The 22,123-nt window shown below is 31.2% G+C and overlaps 1 protein-coding gene across 2 annotated transcripts in view; it reads left to right on the top strand.

Moving 5' to 3' along the window:
- The window catches only part of PCDH10 (protocadherin 10), a 43,459-nt gene that overhangs the window by 6,335 nt on the left and 15,001 nt on the right, over positions 1–22,123 (top strand). The window contains exons 4-5 of one of the 2 annotated variants that reach the window (XM_017676178.3): positions 6,754–7,059; positions 13,178–13,938. In XM_017676178.3, the coding sequence (XP_017531667.3) occupies positions 6,754–7,059; positions 13,178–13,215 (344 nt within the window). In that variant the 3' untranslated portion in view covers positions 13,216–13,938. Of the gene's footprint in view, positions 1–6,753; positions 7,060–13,177; positions 13,939–22,123 lie in introns of those variants that run through there. The other variant, XM_036990782.2, reaches the window with a different exon arrangement.

Here is a 22,123-nt window from a genome sequence, read left to right as displayed (position 1 = left end):
GGGTTCTTAGGCTTCGGGACATTGATAATCATTTAATAATGTGTGTTTTTGGAAGCATCCTGAGATGCCTCGTATCTTCAACAGGGTCTATGACCTGTCAGAAGTTGAACTCTGTGTATATTTGCATGCAGGCTTAACAGTAGTCACTGATGGGTGTTGCAATGTGATGCATATATTTTACTTTATTTTTATCTATATAAATTTAACATTTAAGTTTTATGGGATTCTGATAACTCTTAATTACTAATATGGAAAGAAAACCCTTAATAAAATATGTACCTTCAAATGATGAAACTAATTTCATAAAATTTGAATTTTCTTTCCACTTTATTTGCATTTCAACTCTGAAGCCTACTTGTAGAAGTTCCTTACTTTTATCTTTTTCGAGTGAGCTTTGTGTATAGCTGACACATAAAGAAGTGGAAAGGCAAGTCAGCTTTTGTAACTTCTAAAAATGTCCATCATCAAACAGTCTTTAGGTCAACTCCGTTGCTTGAGATTTGAGCTTTATTTTGGCTAATGGCATACCCATAGAGTGATAGGGTCCTCACTTTCAAGGTAGCATTGGTCCTCGAGAGCACCCATTCATTAGCACACTTGGTAGACCTCCGAGCGGTGCTGAGGCCATGTGTCAAAGGGCAGCATCCGCCCCATGGTCGCCTGGCAGCAGGAGTTGCAGCAAGCCTCTCACTCGGCTAACGTGTGCTGTGTCTGCGGCTGCCTTAGCCTTGGGAAACACAGGCAGGAGGAGGGGAAGAAAGGCTGCTCAAGGGTCTCTTTATATTGCTGCAAGTCATTAATATGCAGACCTAATGAGACTTGAGAACTGCCAAGAATCCCCGGAGGTCCCTGCCCCTTGCGGGCCTGCACGCTAAGTGAACAGAGCATCTATTTAGTGTCTGGGAACCTGACAACAAACTAGATCTTGCCAGAAGTTTATATCTGAGTACAAAGTCCCTTTCATTTTTGGCCTATATATATGGCATATGATTTATTGTTACCTTTAAAAAGCTGTGCATTTTGAATTGCTCATTCCTATTCTTTTTTCAGTTTCTAATTTAATAGTCAGCTTTTTAAAACTTGTAAAACAAAATGTTTAATATTTAAAAGAGAGTATCTGCTTCATGTTCCCTCGGATGCATTTTATTCTTTTCCCGTCCCCAACCCTCACTTTTGATTTTTTCTGTAGCACTCCAATCTCCATGAACATTTCAATTAGCTTAGTCCCTCAGACATAATGAGCCATAATAACCTAACTGAAGAAAGAGAAAGAAATAAACATCTGCAAAAAGTGCTAAATTTGGACGATTGATGGAACTATATTCTTATCAATGCTCTTTCCCAGTAGCTATTTTGTTTTACAGGCATTCAATGTTGCCATTTTTGCATTGTTTCTTTCAAATTGACATTAAAAAGAAAATTAAAATGCTAAATAGAGTTCTTAAAAAAGTTTTAAAAAGCAAGGCTTTTTTATTTTTCTTTCTAAAATACAGAAACATTTTTCTCAATCCTTAAGTTCCTAAACACGTAAAAGTATTACAGGATTAACAATCTGTCACATATTTCATTCGCAGCACAGGGCAGCCATAACATACTGGGCACAATAATAGCTGTTTTGGAACTGTGAAAACACACTTGTATTAAGAAATAATCACACTTTTGTGTGCTGAATTGCAATCATATTTAATGTGTATAATATCACTGTAAGATTTTGAAGTGTTTTCTTTTTTTGAGTATAAAACCCTAAATGCAGATAAAGTGCATTTACTTAATGACTTTCCAGCCCATACTGATGTGTACTATAAACTTCATACCAAGTAGCTAAAATGTTTCCTAAAAGTTAACCCCATTTCAGGTAAACAAGTACATCTATTCAATTTCTTGTAAAGCCAGGTATTAATGATCTTCCAGTTTTGTGTATTTAGGAAATTTTTTCCTAGCACATCTATTTCCAGGATAAGGACATGAAAAGAATTCAAGCTAATAAGCAGATCTCAGTCAGTGAGTCTTTAGGGGGAACAGATTAGATTATCAAGGAAAGATAAAACTGGAAAGATACCAATTCTGCATTCTCTACTTTGTACTTCATTCCATATTACATTATTTACACTATTTAGTTCAGCACTTCACCTGTTTAAATTTCGGAACTTCTTGTTTATTCCCACTTTCTTTTCTATGTGAGCTTTACTCTGTATTTATTTATGTAGATATGACTTCTATTTTTCTCTTCTTTGAATAGTTTTCTTTTTTGTTCTTTCCCCCTTCCCCCTTGCTTTTTTCCTTTCTAAGCCATTCGCAGTCACCAATCTTGTTCATAGAAGGGCTTTAAACACGGAGGCAGCTGCACAGAGAATCACACAAGCTTTTTGAGTTTTCCACTGCACCTGGCTCCATGTGTGAAATTCTTCGGTTTGACCACTGCTCTGTGGCACTTTCTTTCTATAGCCTTGTCAAGGTGCTTTCCGTTTTTTTTCTCTGCACTATTGATGTATTGGTTAGATATGGCAGAAGTCCAAGGAAATGTGGTAAATGTATGCATAAACCATCACAGGAGGAAAAACTGATTAATCAGAGCTAAAATAGGCAAAATAAATAAACAAATAAAAGTAGACTTAATAGAAATACACTTTTAACTTTGCTTGTTATTAGACTAAAGGATAGACTTTTTTCTGATTTAGAATACTGATACATTTTTAGTACTACAGTTTTAAATATTTAAATATTACTGGAGGTACATCTAGGGAGATCTATTTAGTCATAGGAAAAATTTTCCTCATTTATTAAATACTTAACACTGTGCATAATGCTAGGATTAAGTATGAATTTATATTTAATAATTGTGCCTTCTTAAAACATATATTGAAGAGAACCTTAATAAGTATGTTAATGTTATGATTTGCTGAAAATGATCAAATTGCTGTACTTGAACATTTTTCTTTCAGTTATAAGGAACTTAACTTCTAAATGTGTTTATTTCTCAATTATTATCAGATTGAAACATAATAAAATTTAGCTCTTTATTGAAAAACAAGATGATTTGAATTGTATCTTCAAACTAGTAAAGCATATCATGAAATGTATTAAGCCATTGCAGAACTACTGTGATATCAAGAGAATTCTTGATTGACCATAAATACCAAATTCTCTTTCCCAACTCCAATAAGAATTTAGATACTGGCAAATTAGCTTCTAGATTTATAAATAATGAATTTACACCAGTTTGCAAAAGTTTCTTCTGCTTTCTGGTGAAAACCTGAGTTACAAGTTGATGCAGAGAGACTTAGAATTGGAAAAAAATATGTAAGACAAAATATTGAGAGAAAAAAGAGAAAAGCAAACATTTTTGAAAGATGATAGGTAAGGAGAAAATTTTGAAGTACATGTTTAAATATTTTATAAGTGAATTATGTTAATAAATATCTGCCTCCAAACCATATTTTCCTAAAAATTATAGCATTTTTGTTATTATAATTAATACCCCTCTATTTTCCAGTGTTAAGTGGTTACAAGAAGATTGGAAATTCCCTTAAAAAGTTGTGTTGATTTGCTTTAAAATTAATGTATCATGTTTAGAAAAATTAACTATATTTTTATGAAGGCTTGTGCATGAGGAAGAAATGTAAAAGCAATTTCATATCACATTCGTCAGAAAACAGCAAAAATTGAATACAGTTACCTGTTTTTGAAATCACTGTTTGTTCTCAGTGGTAATATTATTGCCTCTGACTGTAAGGGACAAGTTACTTGCCACTTAAAAATGATGTATTTTCAAATTTGTCTAAATATATCTTTGCATAACAGGCAGTCTATCACGTCAACTGTCATGCCTTGTAGAACAGATTATTTCTAAGAATTGGAGAAAATAAATAAATAACTAGGAGAAGAAATTGCAAGTAAAATATATATGTTGAGATATTTCTTAGAAATTACCAAAACTTCAAAACAGGTTTGGCATGTACTTTTCTGCTATACAAATCCCATAGGTTCTTTAATAAGAGCATTTGAATGAAGAAAAAAAGAATCAAGTTAAATTTATTTATTCTTGTGCCTTATATCTGAGCCATTAAAAAATTCCAAGAGCACTGTGAAAAAAATCCATTTTCAATGAATGTTTTTGTTACTTACTTGAAATTGGTGTACTACTTATGTTATTTTTAAGATTTTTGTTTCTATGTCTAATATTTTCTTCATGAGAAATGGGTATATTTGCTTTATCAGTAAAACTGGTCATGCACAGTTTGAGCCACCTTATCATTCAACCTAGTTATGTAAAGCTGTATGTTATCACTATGGGAGTTCCACTTTAAAAAGATTATTTCATTACTTTATTAAGAACATTATTTACAAGTGTTTCTTTCCCTTCCATCAAGTAACATGTTCTCAATATAAACTATATCATATATCTCACTTTTCTTGGTATATACATGATATATTTTTTGTATATATTCTCAGTACATGAGAACTTTTTTCCATCATCCAAGGGAGTTTTAACTAGCCCCTAAAAATTAAGAGAAGCAAAAAACATACACTTCAAGAGAAGAAGAATGGGTACAATTGCATATAAACTACCTGTAAAAACAAGTTCTACTACAAGTAACTTCTAACATAATCAGCAACATTTTAATAGTAATATTGAGAAAATAGTTTATTGAAAATTTCTAGGTGAGATTATCATAATAAAAATTATAAGAGTATTTGGGTGCAAGTGCTCAAAAAGATTGTGAGAGTATCATGGTCTCGTGTGGTATACTTAAATGATATTTATCAGTCATGTGAAGAAAAACTGTTTTAAGTCCAAATTCTGCATTAGTATCCATCTTTATCAGGACTCAATACAATTCTGTCTTAATATTTGAATTAATTCCATCAACTTCAAAGTTAATGTAAATTATATTTGGCTTTAAAATAAATAATTGCTCATAATAGTTTAAATGTTATTTCCATCACAAAAGCATTTTTCTCCCATTGCACTACAAATAGAGAGCTTTTATAGTACAGTGTGTCAAAATACAAATCTGTCCGGTTCTGTAGCTTCTACTCACCTGGTAAGTCAATGTGTCTCAGGGACATTCTCCTTCCCCTTCTTGTTTTCTTTCTACTATATTTTTGCAGAACTAGGACGAAGAACTGAGTTTCTCTGGTGTCTAGAGAAATATTGACATGTTTTACATGCTCTCCTTAGTCTGGTTCCTTATCCTGGCTGCAGCTCACGTTTATGTCCCTCAACAGTTCACTGATCAGTAATTTATTTCCAGGCTAATGCATGACAGTTATCAATGGAATGTTATAGTCAAAGTCAGACTTGGCATTATATGCAGTTTAATTTAAAATAAAAAAGTAATTATGAAGTGAGATTAATGTATGATAAGAAGGTTGGTGTTATTTCTTTAAACAGAATTTACCTATTTAGCTGTTCTTAACTCCAAAATACTTGCAGATCATCTGGAGGGTTAATAATTGTGAAAAAGCAATTTATTTTATATGTATACAGATGTTAATATGTACACACAAATACACACAAATAAATCAGAATGTGACAGAATACCATCAGGATTTTAAAAACTAAAACTTGCTCAATAGCTCAAATCACTCATATTTATAGAAGAAACAGTCAATTATGTTCATCAAATAGATATTATTCTGTTGGTTAAAAAAATGTCTTTTTTTCAGACAGCATGCATTCAAGGGTTTCTTTCATCAGAGTTATTGTATTTTGGTTATTTCAAATGGATACTGTTTTAAAACATATTTGATAAATGTATTAGTATTTTAGAAAAACATTAAAATGGTTTGATTTACATACTTGTTTTTATGTGTTGGTTAATGAATACCAAGTAGCATTCTATAGTGATCAAAAATTGTGCTTTCCTTGAGAAACTGGATGAGCTTTCTTAACTCTAATTGAATAATATTTAATAGTCTTATCGATCTATGGGAGACACTGCAACTTGAATATATCATTTGAAATCTTGGTATTCTAGAATCAGTAAGCAAACAGTTCTATGTTGATTAGGATAAGTGTTTTCCAATATAGAACCAGTAATAAGGTATTTGTCAATAGTATCTGTAGTTGACTCACACTGAACTTGGTTACCTTGGTTTCACTAATTACAGTCATTTGTTCTGAGTTTGTCCAAGGTGGTAAGTGATGAGTGATTTGTGGTAATATGTGCCACCAGAATGTCATTGAGAAATGCATTTTCTAGGAACATGAGAAAGCGTGCTCTTGGCTGCTCATGAAATCATTTCACTCTTGTTATTTACTGGTTTACTGATATGTATGCTATGTTTCTGTTAAATTTCACTTTTTGTTTCAGTCCATATTTCATAATCTAAATATCATTGTTAGCATTTCTCATGTTTTCTATCTTTGGTCTCTAAGAAAAAAGCCAGATGACTTATCATTAGAGATTGTGGGTTATAAATGCTCTATACTACATTTTTTTCTCTGTTATAGAGATTTAAAAATGTACACATTCTTTTTCTTCTCAACATTTTGTATTTAAGTAATTTAGTGCCTACATCTCCTCTGCACAAACTCTGAGTAGCTTAGAAACACCTCTCTCAAAGGTCTCTCTGCCAAAAGATTCTTACCCTTTACAAAATTTATTACACAATTTCTGATTCCTGGCACATTAAGACAAGAACAATTTCTTGACAATTCCACCCATTGCTCTATGCTACCTGTAATCTTTCCTAGCTAAGCAGCTGATCAGGTTGGTGAAACCTAGTTTCTCTTTTTTCTGTCGATAGGTATGGATCTCTTCTCCAATTGCACAGAGGAATGTAAAGCACTGGGCCATTCAGATCGGTGCTGGATGCCTTCTTTTGTCCCTTCCGATGGACGCCAGGCTGCTGATTATCGCAGCAATCTGCATGTTCCTGGCATGGACTCTGTTCCAGACACTGAGGTGTTTGAAACTCCAGAAGCCCAGCCTGGGGCAGAGCGGTCCTTCTCCACCTTTGGCAAAGAGAAGGCCCTTCACAGCACTCTGGAGAGGAAGGAGCTGGATGGACTACTGTCTAATACACGAGCGCCTTACAAACCACCATATTTGAGTAAGTATTACATAAAAGGCTGTATCAAAGTATTCCTTTTGAGGGAATAAAATGAAACATGCCTTATTCTTAGTAACAATAGAGTTCAAGTTGTTTTCAGAAATAAGGATAAAAGTGACTGGATGCAGGCAGCACTTTACTATGAATTTACTAGACAGCTTCCTGTGTTAGAACATGGGGTCAACAACAAACATAACTGGATGTCGTTGAAAACGTTTTTTAAGTGCTCTTCATAGTTTCATTGGATATTGCTCTCTTATTGATTTACATGTGTTTTGAGGAACTTAGTTAAGGTGGAAAAATCTCTTGACACTTGAGTCACTATGAGATCTCATTTCTTATCAATGCCAGCATTGTCACCTAGTTATCCTCCTACCAAATTGGCATTAAACATCTTAGGTAAGTTAAGAGATCAGTGCAGCCATCAGTTTGACCATTCAACATGATTTAGTAATATGTCAGGATGGTTCTTAATTTATTTAAAATGATAGGTTCTTCTAATATTGAGACACTGATAATTGCACTCAACTCTTTCAATATTGGGGCCATATTCTCTAAGTGGATTATTTTATACAACTACCATGAGAAATGAAAATGCTTTGAGATTCTGTAGTATATTTCTCTTGAGGATATTGTTAATGAAACTATCTCTGCTACATAGAAATCTTTTCTTTAAGTTAGGGGAAAGCTCAATTTACCATGGTCAAACTACATAAACTATTTGGTTGAACAACCTAAACTAATATTTGATAAGGATCAAATTCATAACAATTCAATCAAAAGATTACTTTTACATAGCAAATGCTATCTATGTACATGATGTTTTCTGATTTTCTTCTAATACAAAAAAAATCGTGGAACTGTAAGCTAGAAACAAAAATGAGACAGATTGCAGATACCACTTTTTATGACTTATGAAATGGGAGGGAAAAAAATTAAAGGAAAAGAAATCTAGAAAAATAAATACTTTAGCCCTTATGAATGTAAATGTGAAAGGCATGGACTAGCATTGAACATGACTATTATTCTGGACTTTGATAATACGAATAGACAAGTGTCATGTGATTAAAGGAGTGGGTCTGTCATCGGATACATACCTTTTGATGGCAACCATATTAAATGGTGTTTTAAGAAGGACTGCATTCAGCGTTTCAAATTATTTAGAAATACCATTACCACAGCATGATACAGTATTTTATCATTTCAGAACCAAATAATTGTGTCTTTCTCTACATTACTGATATTTGTTTGGCTCTGTTTTTTAAAGTTATAAAATACAAGGAGGACACAAATATTTAAGGAAAGGAAAGTATTGAAACATCTAACATACTAATTACGATGTAATCTGTATGCTAAAGTTCTAAAATTTAACTCACACATTTACACACACGAGGGATTTAAACTAGCCTAAAATCAAATGTTAATAAATCAAGACTATGATGCAGTCTTTGACTCTCAAACTGAATTCTGTATCTTTATTGTTTTTTTATTATCAAAAACCAAGCTTTCCAAATTTTAAACAAGATATTCTCACTATTGTTTCACTTAGAGTAAAAATATACATCATATCATATACATTATCAATAATTTCAAGGCAAAAATTCAGGGCATATGTTTCACAGTAATTCAAATTTATATTTCTAAATAAATACAAGTATTTGCTTTTAGCATTTATTAACTGGTAAATCTATATCAAGTATGTAGAAAGATCAATTCATTCTCTTTTACTTGTGGTGAGTACTAATCTTGATGAAATTTCACTTACATATAGAAATGAAATTTTAGTCACCTAAAAATGTCTTCTCCACTGATTAGTTTTTCTTTTTAATGGCAAGCATCACAGTAACAATTTTTATTAATAAAAATATTAATGGTGCATATATTTTAATGAAATTTCTTTAACTTTTTTTAGAATCTAGTGTCTTTATTTAGAAATCTGATTTTAGTAATTATGAAATATATTAACAGTTACATATGCTGCTAGAAATCAAAGAATGCAACTGCTATTTTACCAAAAAAAATAAGATTTGGTTACATGTTATCCAGATATGTAACAATTTTTTGTTTCTGTAATAATCAGCTGATAATGCTCAAAATTTAAGGTTTGGAATGAAGTGTGACCTGGATGAAAAATAATCAGAAAAAAATAGCTATTTTGTAGTTTTTACTTATATTATGTTTAGTTCTACATATTTTTATTCATATCAGAATTTTTTTGACTTCTAGTGTTTAATGTTAGACTCACACAGTTACCTTTAAAATTACATCATGGCTCTGATTTAATAGGCATAGTCAATTTTATGGTGAATCGAAGTATCAACCAGAACTATTCCTGACCATTTGCCCCCAGAATTCACATGGTAATAGTTGTTAATACTTATATCATTTATCAGCAGGAATGGAAATGTTCTCATCTTATAAATTGAAAAGCACCTCCCTTACGTAATTAAAGAAGCTAAAAATTGACACTAATTACTTGCTTTTAATCAGAATGTTTAAATAATTATTGAGGTAGCAGTTTTTCTTTTGCTAAACATGCATTTAGTTTTTTAATGAACATAATGTACATTTTGATGTTAAGAAAAGATGGCTTTATATTTAGTTATTTTTGCAAAGCTCTAAAAAAAGCCTAATGAGGCTACCACTGTCATTTACAAAATGATGACAGGGAAATGGTGATAAGCCTAATAACACAAATGAGATCATTGTTTATATCCAAGAACTTTCCGTGTGTACCTCTGATGCTAAAATTAAAATTAAAAATTGCAAGAAACTAGCTTCTACAGAAAAGTACATGTATGCATGTTAGAAAAATGTACTTTCTATGTTATAAAAAATGCCTAAATATTTCCTTCTTTAAAACTGTATATGAAAAGATCCATGAAGAGTATAAATGATGCATTTAATGAAATGCAGCTTATTTTTTTAATCAAGAGTACTTTTGAACACATTTTTCCATCTTTATTGCTCATGAGCATGCTTGCTCTTATTTTTGTTATAATATTGTAGTTCGCTCATACACTGATAAAGATTGAACAGGTACACAAAAGATTAAGGAAATAAACTGAAACATGTAGAATATGGTCACATATTTGAACACAGTGTTGATTTTTCTAGCGTTAATTTTTATTAGAGTAACAACAAATACAACAGTATCACTTTAATTTTTTTAAAGATGAATCATTGTTATCAATACTTATTAAAATGAAATATAAAAACATTTTCTGGAGTTTAAAAATAGTGCATTTTTATCATGAGGAATTCAAGGCTTATTTAGAATTTTAGACATCTTATTTAAAAAATTAGTCTTTCAAGTGATATAATTATTCATAAAACAATATGGATAATCTCAGCAAATAAGGAATACAAAAATTACTAAAAGCTATATTGTTCATATAATTTAAAAAGCACAATAATAAATACCTTTACTATTATTTTTGTAATCATTCTTGCTTATGATTTTGGCTTCACATTTTGAACATTATCTCTTAAGATTTTTGTCAGCAAACCTGTCAGTTCAAGTTAGCCTAAATAATATAGTATTAAAGGTATAAGGATTTATTATTTGGAAATGGGTTGTTTTCTTGTCAATAAACATAATCATTCCCTAAGAATTGAAGAAAACCCAAAAGATAACCAATAGAATATCTAAATACATTTGTGAAAATCTTTCTTTCATTTGATTAAACGGTCATGTACAGTAGTAAAAATTATATTGAATGAAGTGAAAAACTTCACCGATGTAATGATCTTTTAAATCCTAAATCCATGAAATTTTCTAGAATCATTGGACTGTAGGGAACTATCTATTGAGAAGTGTCACAGTCCATCCTGCCTTCATTAGACTAGTCCGTGTATGCCCACAAACCACTGTAGTTGTCTCCTGACCAATTTATTTTTGCCTACTTTTGAGCTCCGTTGCCATTTCAATGCAATCACCCGTCTCATAAGAAAAGATGTCAGAATTTTGAAACATTTCTTTTAAAAAATTGCTATCACTTTACCTAGACTTCTTTTCAATAGTTTTCATTTTGGGAAAATTCTTTTGGACATCTGTATTATTTCTAAGGAGCACTTCAGGTTTATAGTTGATTAAAATTGTAGAGCATGATTTCAATAGTCACATCTCTTCTGATCCTTTCCTGATCTCAGTTCTGCCTTCTGTGAGTGTTCATAATTTGCTGAACTCAATAATGTGGTAAAAGCATACACAGAATTCAAAATCAAATGACTTTTCTTCTTGTTCCATATTATCCTCATGTTTATGTATCCCTGTGTAGTGTTTTCTCTGGGATTTGTATATTTCTCTAATGTCATAACCATAGCATAATTTCATCAAACATTAAAGTCTACAAATAAGTGTTTTTATATGTGGCCTCTTAAGCATTTCAAAGGTCCATATATCACTAAATACATTATATTTAGTGAGCCAATCTAATATTTCCCGAAGTATAATAAAAATCTTGGAAATCTGATATCAAGATTCAGTAAGATTCCCTAATTAACCTCCCTATAACTCTTGATAATAAATAAATATTTTCAGGATGTTTTTCTTTTCTAGTAGATATGTTAACTTCTGTTCACTTTTTTCCAAGTTTACTTCTTTTTCTTAGTATCCTATTTTTGAAGTTTTTGTTCTCTGTCTTCTTTATAGGAAGGAATACATCTAGATTTGTGGACCTAACTAATTTTCTCACTTTTTAGTTTATCTCTTTGTGACAAAGCTTGTCTTTAAATCACACCAGTCTTTCTATTTTTCCATTAAAATCGACACTCACTCTTCAAGAATTAATTTCTCAAAGTCAAAAGAGTTTACGCACCTCAATCCTGTGAGCAGGAAATAAAGATAACTCACGAGGAGAAAAAACCCAACTCCACTTCATATTCTGTATATATTTCTACTTAGAATGTAATGTTAACCAAATATTATATTTTGCTTCTTTAAAAAGCAGGAATCTATTCACTCTTCAAATCATTATTCCAGTTAACTGGTGCAGCAGCTGACTGGAACCTCCCTATAACTCTTGATACATGAGATATTATAACATTCTCTTTGTTTTTAGTTGTTGAGTTGTTGAGTAATATGATTTCAAATGAAAGCTATAAAAATCTTTTGAGGTGCAGCTATGAAACAGAACTGTTATATTACATCTATACATCTGGCAATTTCTGTAGGCAATTTGTTTTTTACTACTTCAGACATCAGTGATTCTCGGTGACATACCACATCATTGAAAATTTTTGAACTTTGGGTGCATTGGGACTAGTTAGTATCCAATACTCTCTTGGCATATTTAGACTTATTACCCAGCTATGCATATTATTAATGCTTAATAATTATGTGGTGGGAAAATGAATGTATGAATGAGCATTTTTTAAATACCCACATTTTCTTTAGTGTTGTCACCATCCTTTCATTTACACATGTCTAAACACACAGTTTGTGATATCTGTAGGCAAAATTTCTCTTCTTCCAATTTCTTAAAAATGTTTTAAATCAGTTGTATTCCTCTACCAAGTACCTATAAGTTTTTATGAGGAGAAGCAGATATTCAACTCACTCAAATATTGAAGTACACCCAACCAAGATGTTTAGTAAGATATGATGGAGTTTTTCAATACTTTGAGATTTTAAACTTTTGATTCATTGTAGGGTCGTATTCCATATCCTAAGGAAGAGTTAAATTTGTTTCGTATTTCTTAACTCTCTTAGAATTTTCATTACTCCTTTTATATGAAGGCTCTGAGATTCCCTTTCTTTTACATATTTTGTTTATTAGCATTTCTCATACTGTAGCTCTTACTTTTCCATAAAGCTAATAGAAATATATTTTCTTCTGATATATCATTCATTACCCTTATTTAATTCCCATGCAAGAGTTATTTATTTACAAGTTATTAATGACATTTTCGACTTCATAGATATATGGTTAAATAAAATGTACATTTAATGGTATAATTGATAAAAGTTATTTATATATTTATTCAATATTTTACACTCCATAATATGTGAGTCTTCATCTATTATTGAAAGCAGTTTACTTCATGCATATTTGGCATTTATTGAGTTAACATATAGCAAATTAATGTTATTTGTATACCTCATTTTATATTACAGATAATTTCCATCCTCTTTATTTTGTACGTTGGAAGTAAATCCATATAAGCATTTGTGCATCATGTGAGCTAACAAAGGAAGATTATCAATTAAACTGTAAATAGGATTATTCAATGAAAATGAATATCTGCTTGGGAATTTTTTCCTGCCTCATCATACTGAAGATTTATGGGTCAAAATTTAAATGCATTAAGTTATAAAGATATTGTAAATAAGTCTGGAATATATAAATTCAATTGCTTCTAAGTATCATTAAACATTATGCAATATTCAATGTGCTAGACTTTTTTTGGGTGAGCCTGTGTCTTCTGAAATCCTTTTAATGGGGATTAGATAGCATCATTTAGATAATATGGGTTAGAAACTGTTTCAGACTGTGAGGTTCATTTTTCAAGATTAAATAATATTACTGAGTCAAGACTAAACTAAGCATAATGTGAGCCAATCTAATATTTCCCGAAGTATAATAAAAATCTTGGAAATTTGATATCAAGATTCAGTAAGATTCCCTAATTAATGCCTTCCTGATCTCTGATCACCTACATCAGTTTAGGTGGGGAGAGCATAGAAGATTTGAAAAATAATTGAACCCCATAATGTAATTACATACAAAAGAACATGAATAAAACAAATTTTGAGCTAGAAATTTTGCAGATAAAAATTAGGGTTTTATTTCTAATTCTATAATTGATGCATTTTATGACATTATTTTTCTACATAATTTCTAGGCACATAGCCATATTTCTCCTAGAGATACATTTCTTTTAACTAGGTTTTGTAAAGATTATATGTGAAATTTATTTCAATAAAATTTCTATAATCTGTACAATAGTGTTATCTGAATTATCAGTGATAGCTTTTAAGTAATTGAGTTCAACAAGTGGTTATAAATACAGTTTCTTTGCTCTGTTTTCATGATTTGGTTATATAGATACATATGTACATATGTATGTTCCAAGATCATTGAACTTTTTATTTAATTTTTAATTCTTTGTATCTATTACCAGAGAAAGGACAGTGATTATGTTTGCTACAAGACTAAATGTACTTAATGAATGGCTACTTCATTAATAGAATCTTTTAACACGACAGTATCAGGATTTTTGAAAAACTGACAAGTGGTACAATCAGTTTTAGTCTGCTCCTTTATCTTTTAAGGTACTGGTTGTGCTTTTAGAGGATCAGTTCACATTGCATAATATAGCCAAATTAACCATGCCACTGTACAGAAAATAGATGTCTATTTTACAAGGAAGATATTTTTACTGCTTGCAAAAATGTCATCAGTAGGGCTTTTCCCTCTTTTAATGTTGGCGTAGAATCCTACACTAGATGCTGATATTGCCTGTGTCGGATATTTAATTATATATTTTACGTTTCCTAGAAAAATGACTAGTTTGTCATCAAGTGTTCTAAGGTTCATAAATATGCCAATAACTATTTCAGCTGAAAATTGGATAATTACTACATTATCCCATAAAAGGCATATTAGTAAAGGTTTTGTCAAAATTTTTAAATAGTGTCTCAATAAAGAAAAAGATCTAAGCCTTGAAGTGATACATAAATAAAATTAATATCAAATAGATATTTTCTGGGTTAAACTTTGCATCACCCAAAAGTAAAGAAATAGCTAGGGCGGGAGGATTCTCTCATATTTAACTAAACAAGTCATTGGGTTTTTTTTCTCAGACAACACATGGTAAAAACTTCTGAGTCAACAATGATTATAATAGATAAACTGTATGTAATAAGTTGTCTTGATGATATACACCTGATAGTGTATGTAAGATAGAGTATTTCATGTGTAGGTTTAATTAAAATAATAGTCGGAGTATGTCCATAAGTATGAGAGTCGATGTTATGTTTTGAAAGTTGCTGCATAATTTCATTCTTAGAAAATGTATACAAATCCTCAAGGCTGATCTGGAAAATTAGTATAGAATTCTTGTACCTTTTTTTCACCTTTAATTAGCCTGATGCCAGAACTAATTCCTCACTAGTCACTAGTAATGTGGATGTAAGGTTTATTTGCCACAGAGTTACTCATCAGATGATTATTACATTGGAGGTTAATAAATGTAGATATGCTTTGGTAGATATATCTTGATTTTTAAATTACCTTAATCTTTCCTATAAGAACAGTTGTAATAAAGAACAATGCTTGGCCAAATTTGTTTCATCTTGATGTTAACACACTGCCCCTTCACTCAGATTTTTAAAGCAAATACAAAGATTCTATGTTTAATCCATTAATATTTCACTGATATGTTTATTAAAGAAAGTTTATCTTTAACATAACTTCAAGAACAGTGTTCATTCTGAAAATGTTTCCTTACTATAATTGACTGTTTAGTTATTTTTCAAGTTTCCATATTTTTTTCATATTAATTATATTCACAATTAATTTGATTCATGACTAAAATAAGGTTCATAGATAGCAACCATTTTCATTTTTTATTTCTAACCTTATTAAAGTACAGCAACCACAAATGCATAACTCAAGAAGTTTTCACAAAATAAGAACACCTGTGTAACCGATGAGCACAGCATTAACTATGTACTTTGTTCAGTAGCCAAAACATTACTAGTATCTCAAAAAGTCCAGTATCCTGTCCCCTTCCAATTACTATCACCTCTTGGGTAACACTGTCCTGGCTTCTAACCAAAGACTACCTCCCAGTTTTAAAATGTAGGTATTTTGAATAATGAAATAGTGTAATATATTTGAGTTTTACTAAAATGGAATAGCCAGTTATTCTCTCTGAGAATACAGGGAAAGCAACTAGCAGATCCTAAAATATAACTGCAAACTGAAAAGACAAGTTAGTAAGGATATGTTCTCCTTGCTAGTCATGTCTGGTCTTTCCAAAATGGTTGATACTTGCCTTTATATATTTTTTATTGATTGAAACTTTATCATCTGTTAACTTAGTGGTGGTGTTTTATTGAAACATATATTTAAATATGTTGATTTAAATAACAGATTATAACAGAAGAGTAGAAAAAATGAAATGTCTGTATTTCACATTTCTTTGAGCCTAGATTAGAAGATTATGGCAAATTGGAGACTATGATGCTTAAGGGAGACTCTGAATAAAGAAAAGGGATTAACATTTTGGAAAATAGCATATCTGAAGAGAGTTTAAAAGGATCTAGGGATTGCGAATTGAGAAGGAAAGGGGAAAGGTGACATACCAAATGTTAAGTGTTTAAACAAATACTACACAGAGAAGATACTGATCGGTTACTCTGTCTTTATTGAGAGCAAAAAAGAGAAAATGGATCTCTATATTGCATTTGAAGAGGTTTAAGTTACACATTGTAGGATATATCCTGACCCTTGCATTGGCATTTGCTCCTGAAAGATATGGAAACACTTCACCTAAAATGCTTTCTAAACTACAAACATGCACATGCCAGCTGTGATTCGGCGGACTAGCACTTTCTAGCCCTTTGATGTATTTCCCACAGAATACTTTTCCTAACACCAGGGCTGGTAAAGGAGTGAAGGGATGAGGCTAAATTTTACTCGAGTTTGAACGAAAGGTCATCCAGTGAGCCTGAGGTTTTATCTATTTCCTTCCCTTCCTGTTTCTATGTGCGTGACTTCTTATATTTCTTTGGAATTTTGAAAAGGAAAAATTTGGTTTCTTAAAGCATTTTTTTTCCCTCACACACTGAATTGCACTGAATGATTAAATATCCAGGAACAAAACTTAATAATTTTAGTTTTAAAGGAACTTCGGGCAAATAATGCAGAGAGCAAAAGCTGAGTATAAAAATGTGTGTGTGTGTGTGTGTGTGTGTGTGTATGCAATAAATAACATAGAATGTGCCTATTAAAAGTATTCATTATAACTTAAAGGCTTAAGACTTCATATCATATTCAATAGTAATTTATAAAAGACAAATTATTATATATTTTATCATATGCAATAGTAATTTATTAAAGGAAGACATCTGACTATAGATTTTAAAGTCTTTGTGAAGTATTGAACCCTTTACCAAAGTAGCTTATTTTTATTTTAGTAAGAATTTTCCACTTTTGATATCATGTTATTATCTGCCGAATTTTAAGAAAAATCCTTTATGTCAGTTACCATGAAATGGCTCACAAATAAATAAAAATTAAGCAGCCATTATTGATGATTCAAGGCTAACTTGCCTACTTCTCAAACCTAGTAGTAATACATGTTTTCTTAATTATTTTGAAAAATATACTGAGCAGGCTTTATATGACTGTTATATTTTATGTTCATATTTTGAAAGAAATTTAAAATGCAGCATTAGCTTGGTAATATGGAAGCATGAATTCATCACACACTTAAAAATAAAATGAAAGGGAAAATAATCAAATAGGAAATTGTGTTAACATTCATGCTAAATGTTAAGATAATAGTAGTGGTTACCACCGAGAGCCCGTTTACAGGAATGAGAAGATAAAATAAGACATAATAAAGGCACTGATTTCATAAATATACAACCACTGTTACAAGTGATAGTTTATTCTCATCAATCTAGGGTCATGAAATAACCTCTATAATCTCAGGCTATAATAAATAGTTTTAAAGATAAGATATATTAATATTTTTTGGTTTTATAAATGTATTCATTTTTATATAAGCAAAGTGGGTGTTTGGTATTAGACAATACAGAAATGCGTTTTGATATACTGGGGTGAATCCTAAATACATTGAACTTGAATTATGCTAAGGATTTGGGAAATCTATATATTTTAACTGTGTTATGGAATAGTGTGAAGATAATTATTTCTTAAATGATAACAAAATATTGGCTTTTATTTAAATTACTGGGAAAAATTTTTTTTAATTCAGTCTTACATTAGAATTACTTTTAGGAAACACTTGACATTAAGTCATTTAATTTTCATTTCTCACACTTAAAATTGAGCTCAAGATCTAGGAACATAATCCTTGAGAACTTAAAGTGCTGCTCTGTAGGAATTCTTCACAGAAACTGTGTTTTCATTATGCTTATAAAAATTGTGCTAATAAAACCAATAGGAGGGAATACTACCTTCCCTTTAAATACAAGCATTTAACATATTTTGCAAAGGGCATGTTATATTGCTTGAAGTTAATTTTAGATCTATACCCTCTTTTTAATGATTTAAAGTTTATCACATTTCAATTAGTTTATAATTTCAGAGGGATGTTCAATAGATCCTGTTATTTTAGTACTGTTATTTATTGTACAGTAGTGCCATGGCAGTTTAGAACTGCAAAATGTTTTGAACCAGCTGCTTTACGCATGTCTTCCAAGTTACTGACAAAAACAGTGTGACCTACATAAACTTATTGTCAAGCACCTAGTATATTCCAGTCATAATAGTCTTCAGGTTAGTTTGCCCTAGAACTAGATGGTATAAATGTTCTCAAAGCTCACTTCATAGAAAAACAATTAGGCTTATGAACTCATCACAGACCGATATGAAAATAAGATCAACATCTTAATTTATATAGATGCAATAACTGAATTAATTGAAATACTCCCAAGAGATATCAGGAGAAAAACAGAAATGCTGGGAGAACTCTGGTTGGCAATGTAAAGGGCATCAGATCAACTTCACTGTGAGGGATCACACATAGTCTCATACATTCTCATTCGGTGTAAAAATACCATACATTCTGCACAGTCCAAAATACTCACATCTCAGTGTCACCCGCTCTGGGCTGTCCGAGAAGCACAAAAAGCATTTTTAATATTCTCCCACCCCCTATCTCATGCAAATCACTAACCCTTCTTTGAGATCATTTTGAAGAAAATGAATAAATCAACCTTGGGCATTTTACAATACTAGTGAGAAGTTTTCGACTTCCCTTATGATGTACATAAAGTACACCTGCTCACCTCGTTGGATTGTGTTGTCCATAGTAAATATTTGAAAAATGCTCTAGACTTATTATTTTCAGGGTAGATTTTCCTAAGCATCACTGATTTTACACATTTTCTTTTTATGATAACTTGGAACTTTTAATTTCAGAAGATTTCATTTTGAGATATTCTCAAAATATGCATGTATTTCCTTTGGACTCATTACTTACTATAGAAATACAAGAATGAATCTTTATAATGTTCTCATCTCAGAGAAGTGATGTGGTATGGTTAATATCTCCAGCTATGGAACCAATCTTCCAGGGTTCAAATACTGATCCAGCCAGTTACTAGCTGTGTGACCTCTATAATTTCTTTAAACTTCTTATAACTTGTTTTCCTCATTTGTGACATAGTTCCTAAAAAGCTCATTGCGGAGATTAAATTATTTAACATATTTAAGGCAGTGAGTGCCTGGCCCAAAAGAAGCACTCATTAATGTTCAAGCCAATCATATATTCAGTTAAAATTGGAACAATGACATCAGCCTGGGTATGAAGAAAATTAAAATTCTGGGCTTAAATAGAACTAATTATGCTTTATTTAATTCCCACAGAAAAATCAGACTCCAAATGTTCTTTTCATGATATATCACTATTTTATACCTTCAATATATATTCTTTCACATAATATATATGTTTTAAAAGTACTGTATTCCTACATTTCTTTTTCATCTGTGAAACCAGTGGAATTGGTAGAATAGAACCAAATGTAAAATGCCAAGCAAAGACTAGGTTTTGCTTTATGATGTTAGTAACAAGGTATGATTATAACCTATAAAATTTCACACTCTTAAAATCTGAGGAGTGGATTTGCAAAGAGTGAAGACACCTATTATGTACAACAAACAGGAAAAGTTATCTGACAATGTTCTTTTTTCTGAAAAAAAAGGATTTTTACTTCAGTATAGGAAGCAGCATATTATACTTGGTGATTGTAGAAAAATAATGTGTATTTCTCCAGGCCAAAAATTTTAAAAAGTGATACAAGCCAATGTCCACATCCAGTTTGACTTAATTTATATTTGACAATTGTACTAATCATTAGAGTAAATTCTAGCCTTAGACAGGATATTGTTACTCCAAAGTTACCTGTTGGAAAGACACAGATGCCTGAAAACCATCACGCAAAGTAAGTGAAAACAATCGGTTAGTGTGGAAAACTGGATCTTTCTGTGAGATATACCGAAGGTATCGATATATGCCATGAATCAGCATTTGAACATGCAGAAGCCCAGAGATTTTCTTGCCTCCTTTTTCTTCACTAAAATCCTATTCTCTGATAAAACTGATTCTCTTAAGCAGACTTGTATTTATTTTTCTGTACCTTTCTTTGTCTTTCAAAGTCAGACAGAAATGATGCTGCAAACTAGGCATTTCTGTCACAAGTCCACGAGGGAAAAGTCTAAAAATTGCTCATATTTTACTTTTTGTTTATATTTATTCATTGGGCTCTCTGTGTAATTCTCATGATATTATGATTCTGTGTGTTTTTTGTCTTGTGCCTCACCCATCAGTTTTGCATATGTATCACTATTTTACTTGAATGAAAAGAGACCAAACAACTAAGTTGTTCTAGTGTCCAACTGCAGTTAAGCATCACACTTTTTTAGTTCTTCTTATGTTAACATTCCATATGAAAGCAAAAATTTGTCACTTTTTTATAAAATAATGTATTTCCTGCATTTAATAGTGCTGTTTTCCAACTATGAATGAGATGAAATTTTAAAACAGATTTAATTGTTTTTCATTTAACATATCTGTGAATGAAATTGCACTGTAAACTGTAATTTAGCATTTTCTCTCTTCTCAAAATGGACTGGTTTTCAGGGATTCTACCTTGATTTAAATTTCTCATCTTATTAACAATGAACAAGATATTAGAATAAAATGTCTTTGGCTATCTTTAGAAAAGATCCCTTAGAGTGTAATCAAGGAAGAATTTATAGAACTCTCCATTAAGGCCAATATTGGAGCACTATGTGCATTATTTTAACAGATGGAGAAAAGGGACATTCTAGGAATGCACAACTGCATGAACACAAATGCAGAATAAGACAGCAAATCAATATGGAGAAGCAAATATTCTGTTGCCAAATCTGTAAGTTAAAACCAGGGGGAAGGGTGGAAGTTAAGGTTTGAAAGTTATGTTTTAGACAGATTAACTCATGTTTTTAATAATAATACAACAATAATAGAAGCTAACAATTATTAGGAACTTATGAACCTCAAACTACTCTAAGAATTTTTCACCTATTAATCCATTTAATCCTTGCAGTAACCAAATGAAATAGGTACTCTTACTATCCCCATTTTATAGATTTTAAAATTAAGAAAGAGAGATGTCTGGTAACTTGTGCATGTTCCAATTACTAGTGAGGGAAAGTCAGGCTTTTCCTTTGAGACCATCAGATTCTAGAATAAGTATTTGTAACCAATTCACTGCTTAAATCCCAGGCTTAAGAAACTGGATACTGTCCAGAAGGAAGTCAGTATTTCTTGTGCGGGGTTTTATTTTTGTTTTGTTTTCAAGCTGTGTTATTGTAGCCGTCAAGCTCTGTGGCAGTAAGGACCTGCTGGAGAAACAAAGTTAAAGAATTACCATTATAGAATTTTGAAAAAAAAGGTATGCTATTGAAATTCTAACAGGAACAATAAAAAGTAAAGAAAGTAGTTAACAAGGATGGTCCTCAAATCTTGAGAGTGAATAATAGGGAGCAGATTGCATTCCCAATACTACAACTGAAGTTCTTATATTAGGAGGGAATCAGTTATGGTTGGAGAACTGATAACAACTAGGAACACCCTAGAAAATGCATTTCGGTAGAATGGAAAAAAGATGAGAAACTATATCCAACATATATGTCAAAAGTGCTGACATTTTTATACTGTGTCACAGTTAATTGTGAGGTTATAAAAAATAAGTACTCTCTTAAACTGATATTTTTACAAGTTAAAAGTAGACACAAGGAAACACGATAACTGAAAATACTAGGAGATTGAGATATAGCAGTAGTTACTTTTGTATAGGAAAGATATGATCAAATGCATA

Source organism: Manis javanica, chromosome 5, assembly GCF_040802235.1.
Source record: "Manis javanica isolate MJ-LG chromosome 5, MJ_LKY, whole genome shotgun sequence".
In the NCBI taxonomy this organism is placed as follows: Eukaryota; Metazoa; Chordata; class Mammalia; order Pholidota; family Manidae; genus Manis; species Manis javanica.
This window is presented reverse-complemented; position numbering and strand designations above follow the sequence as displayed.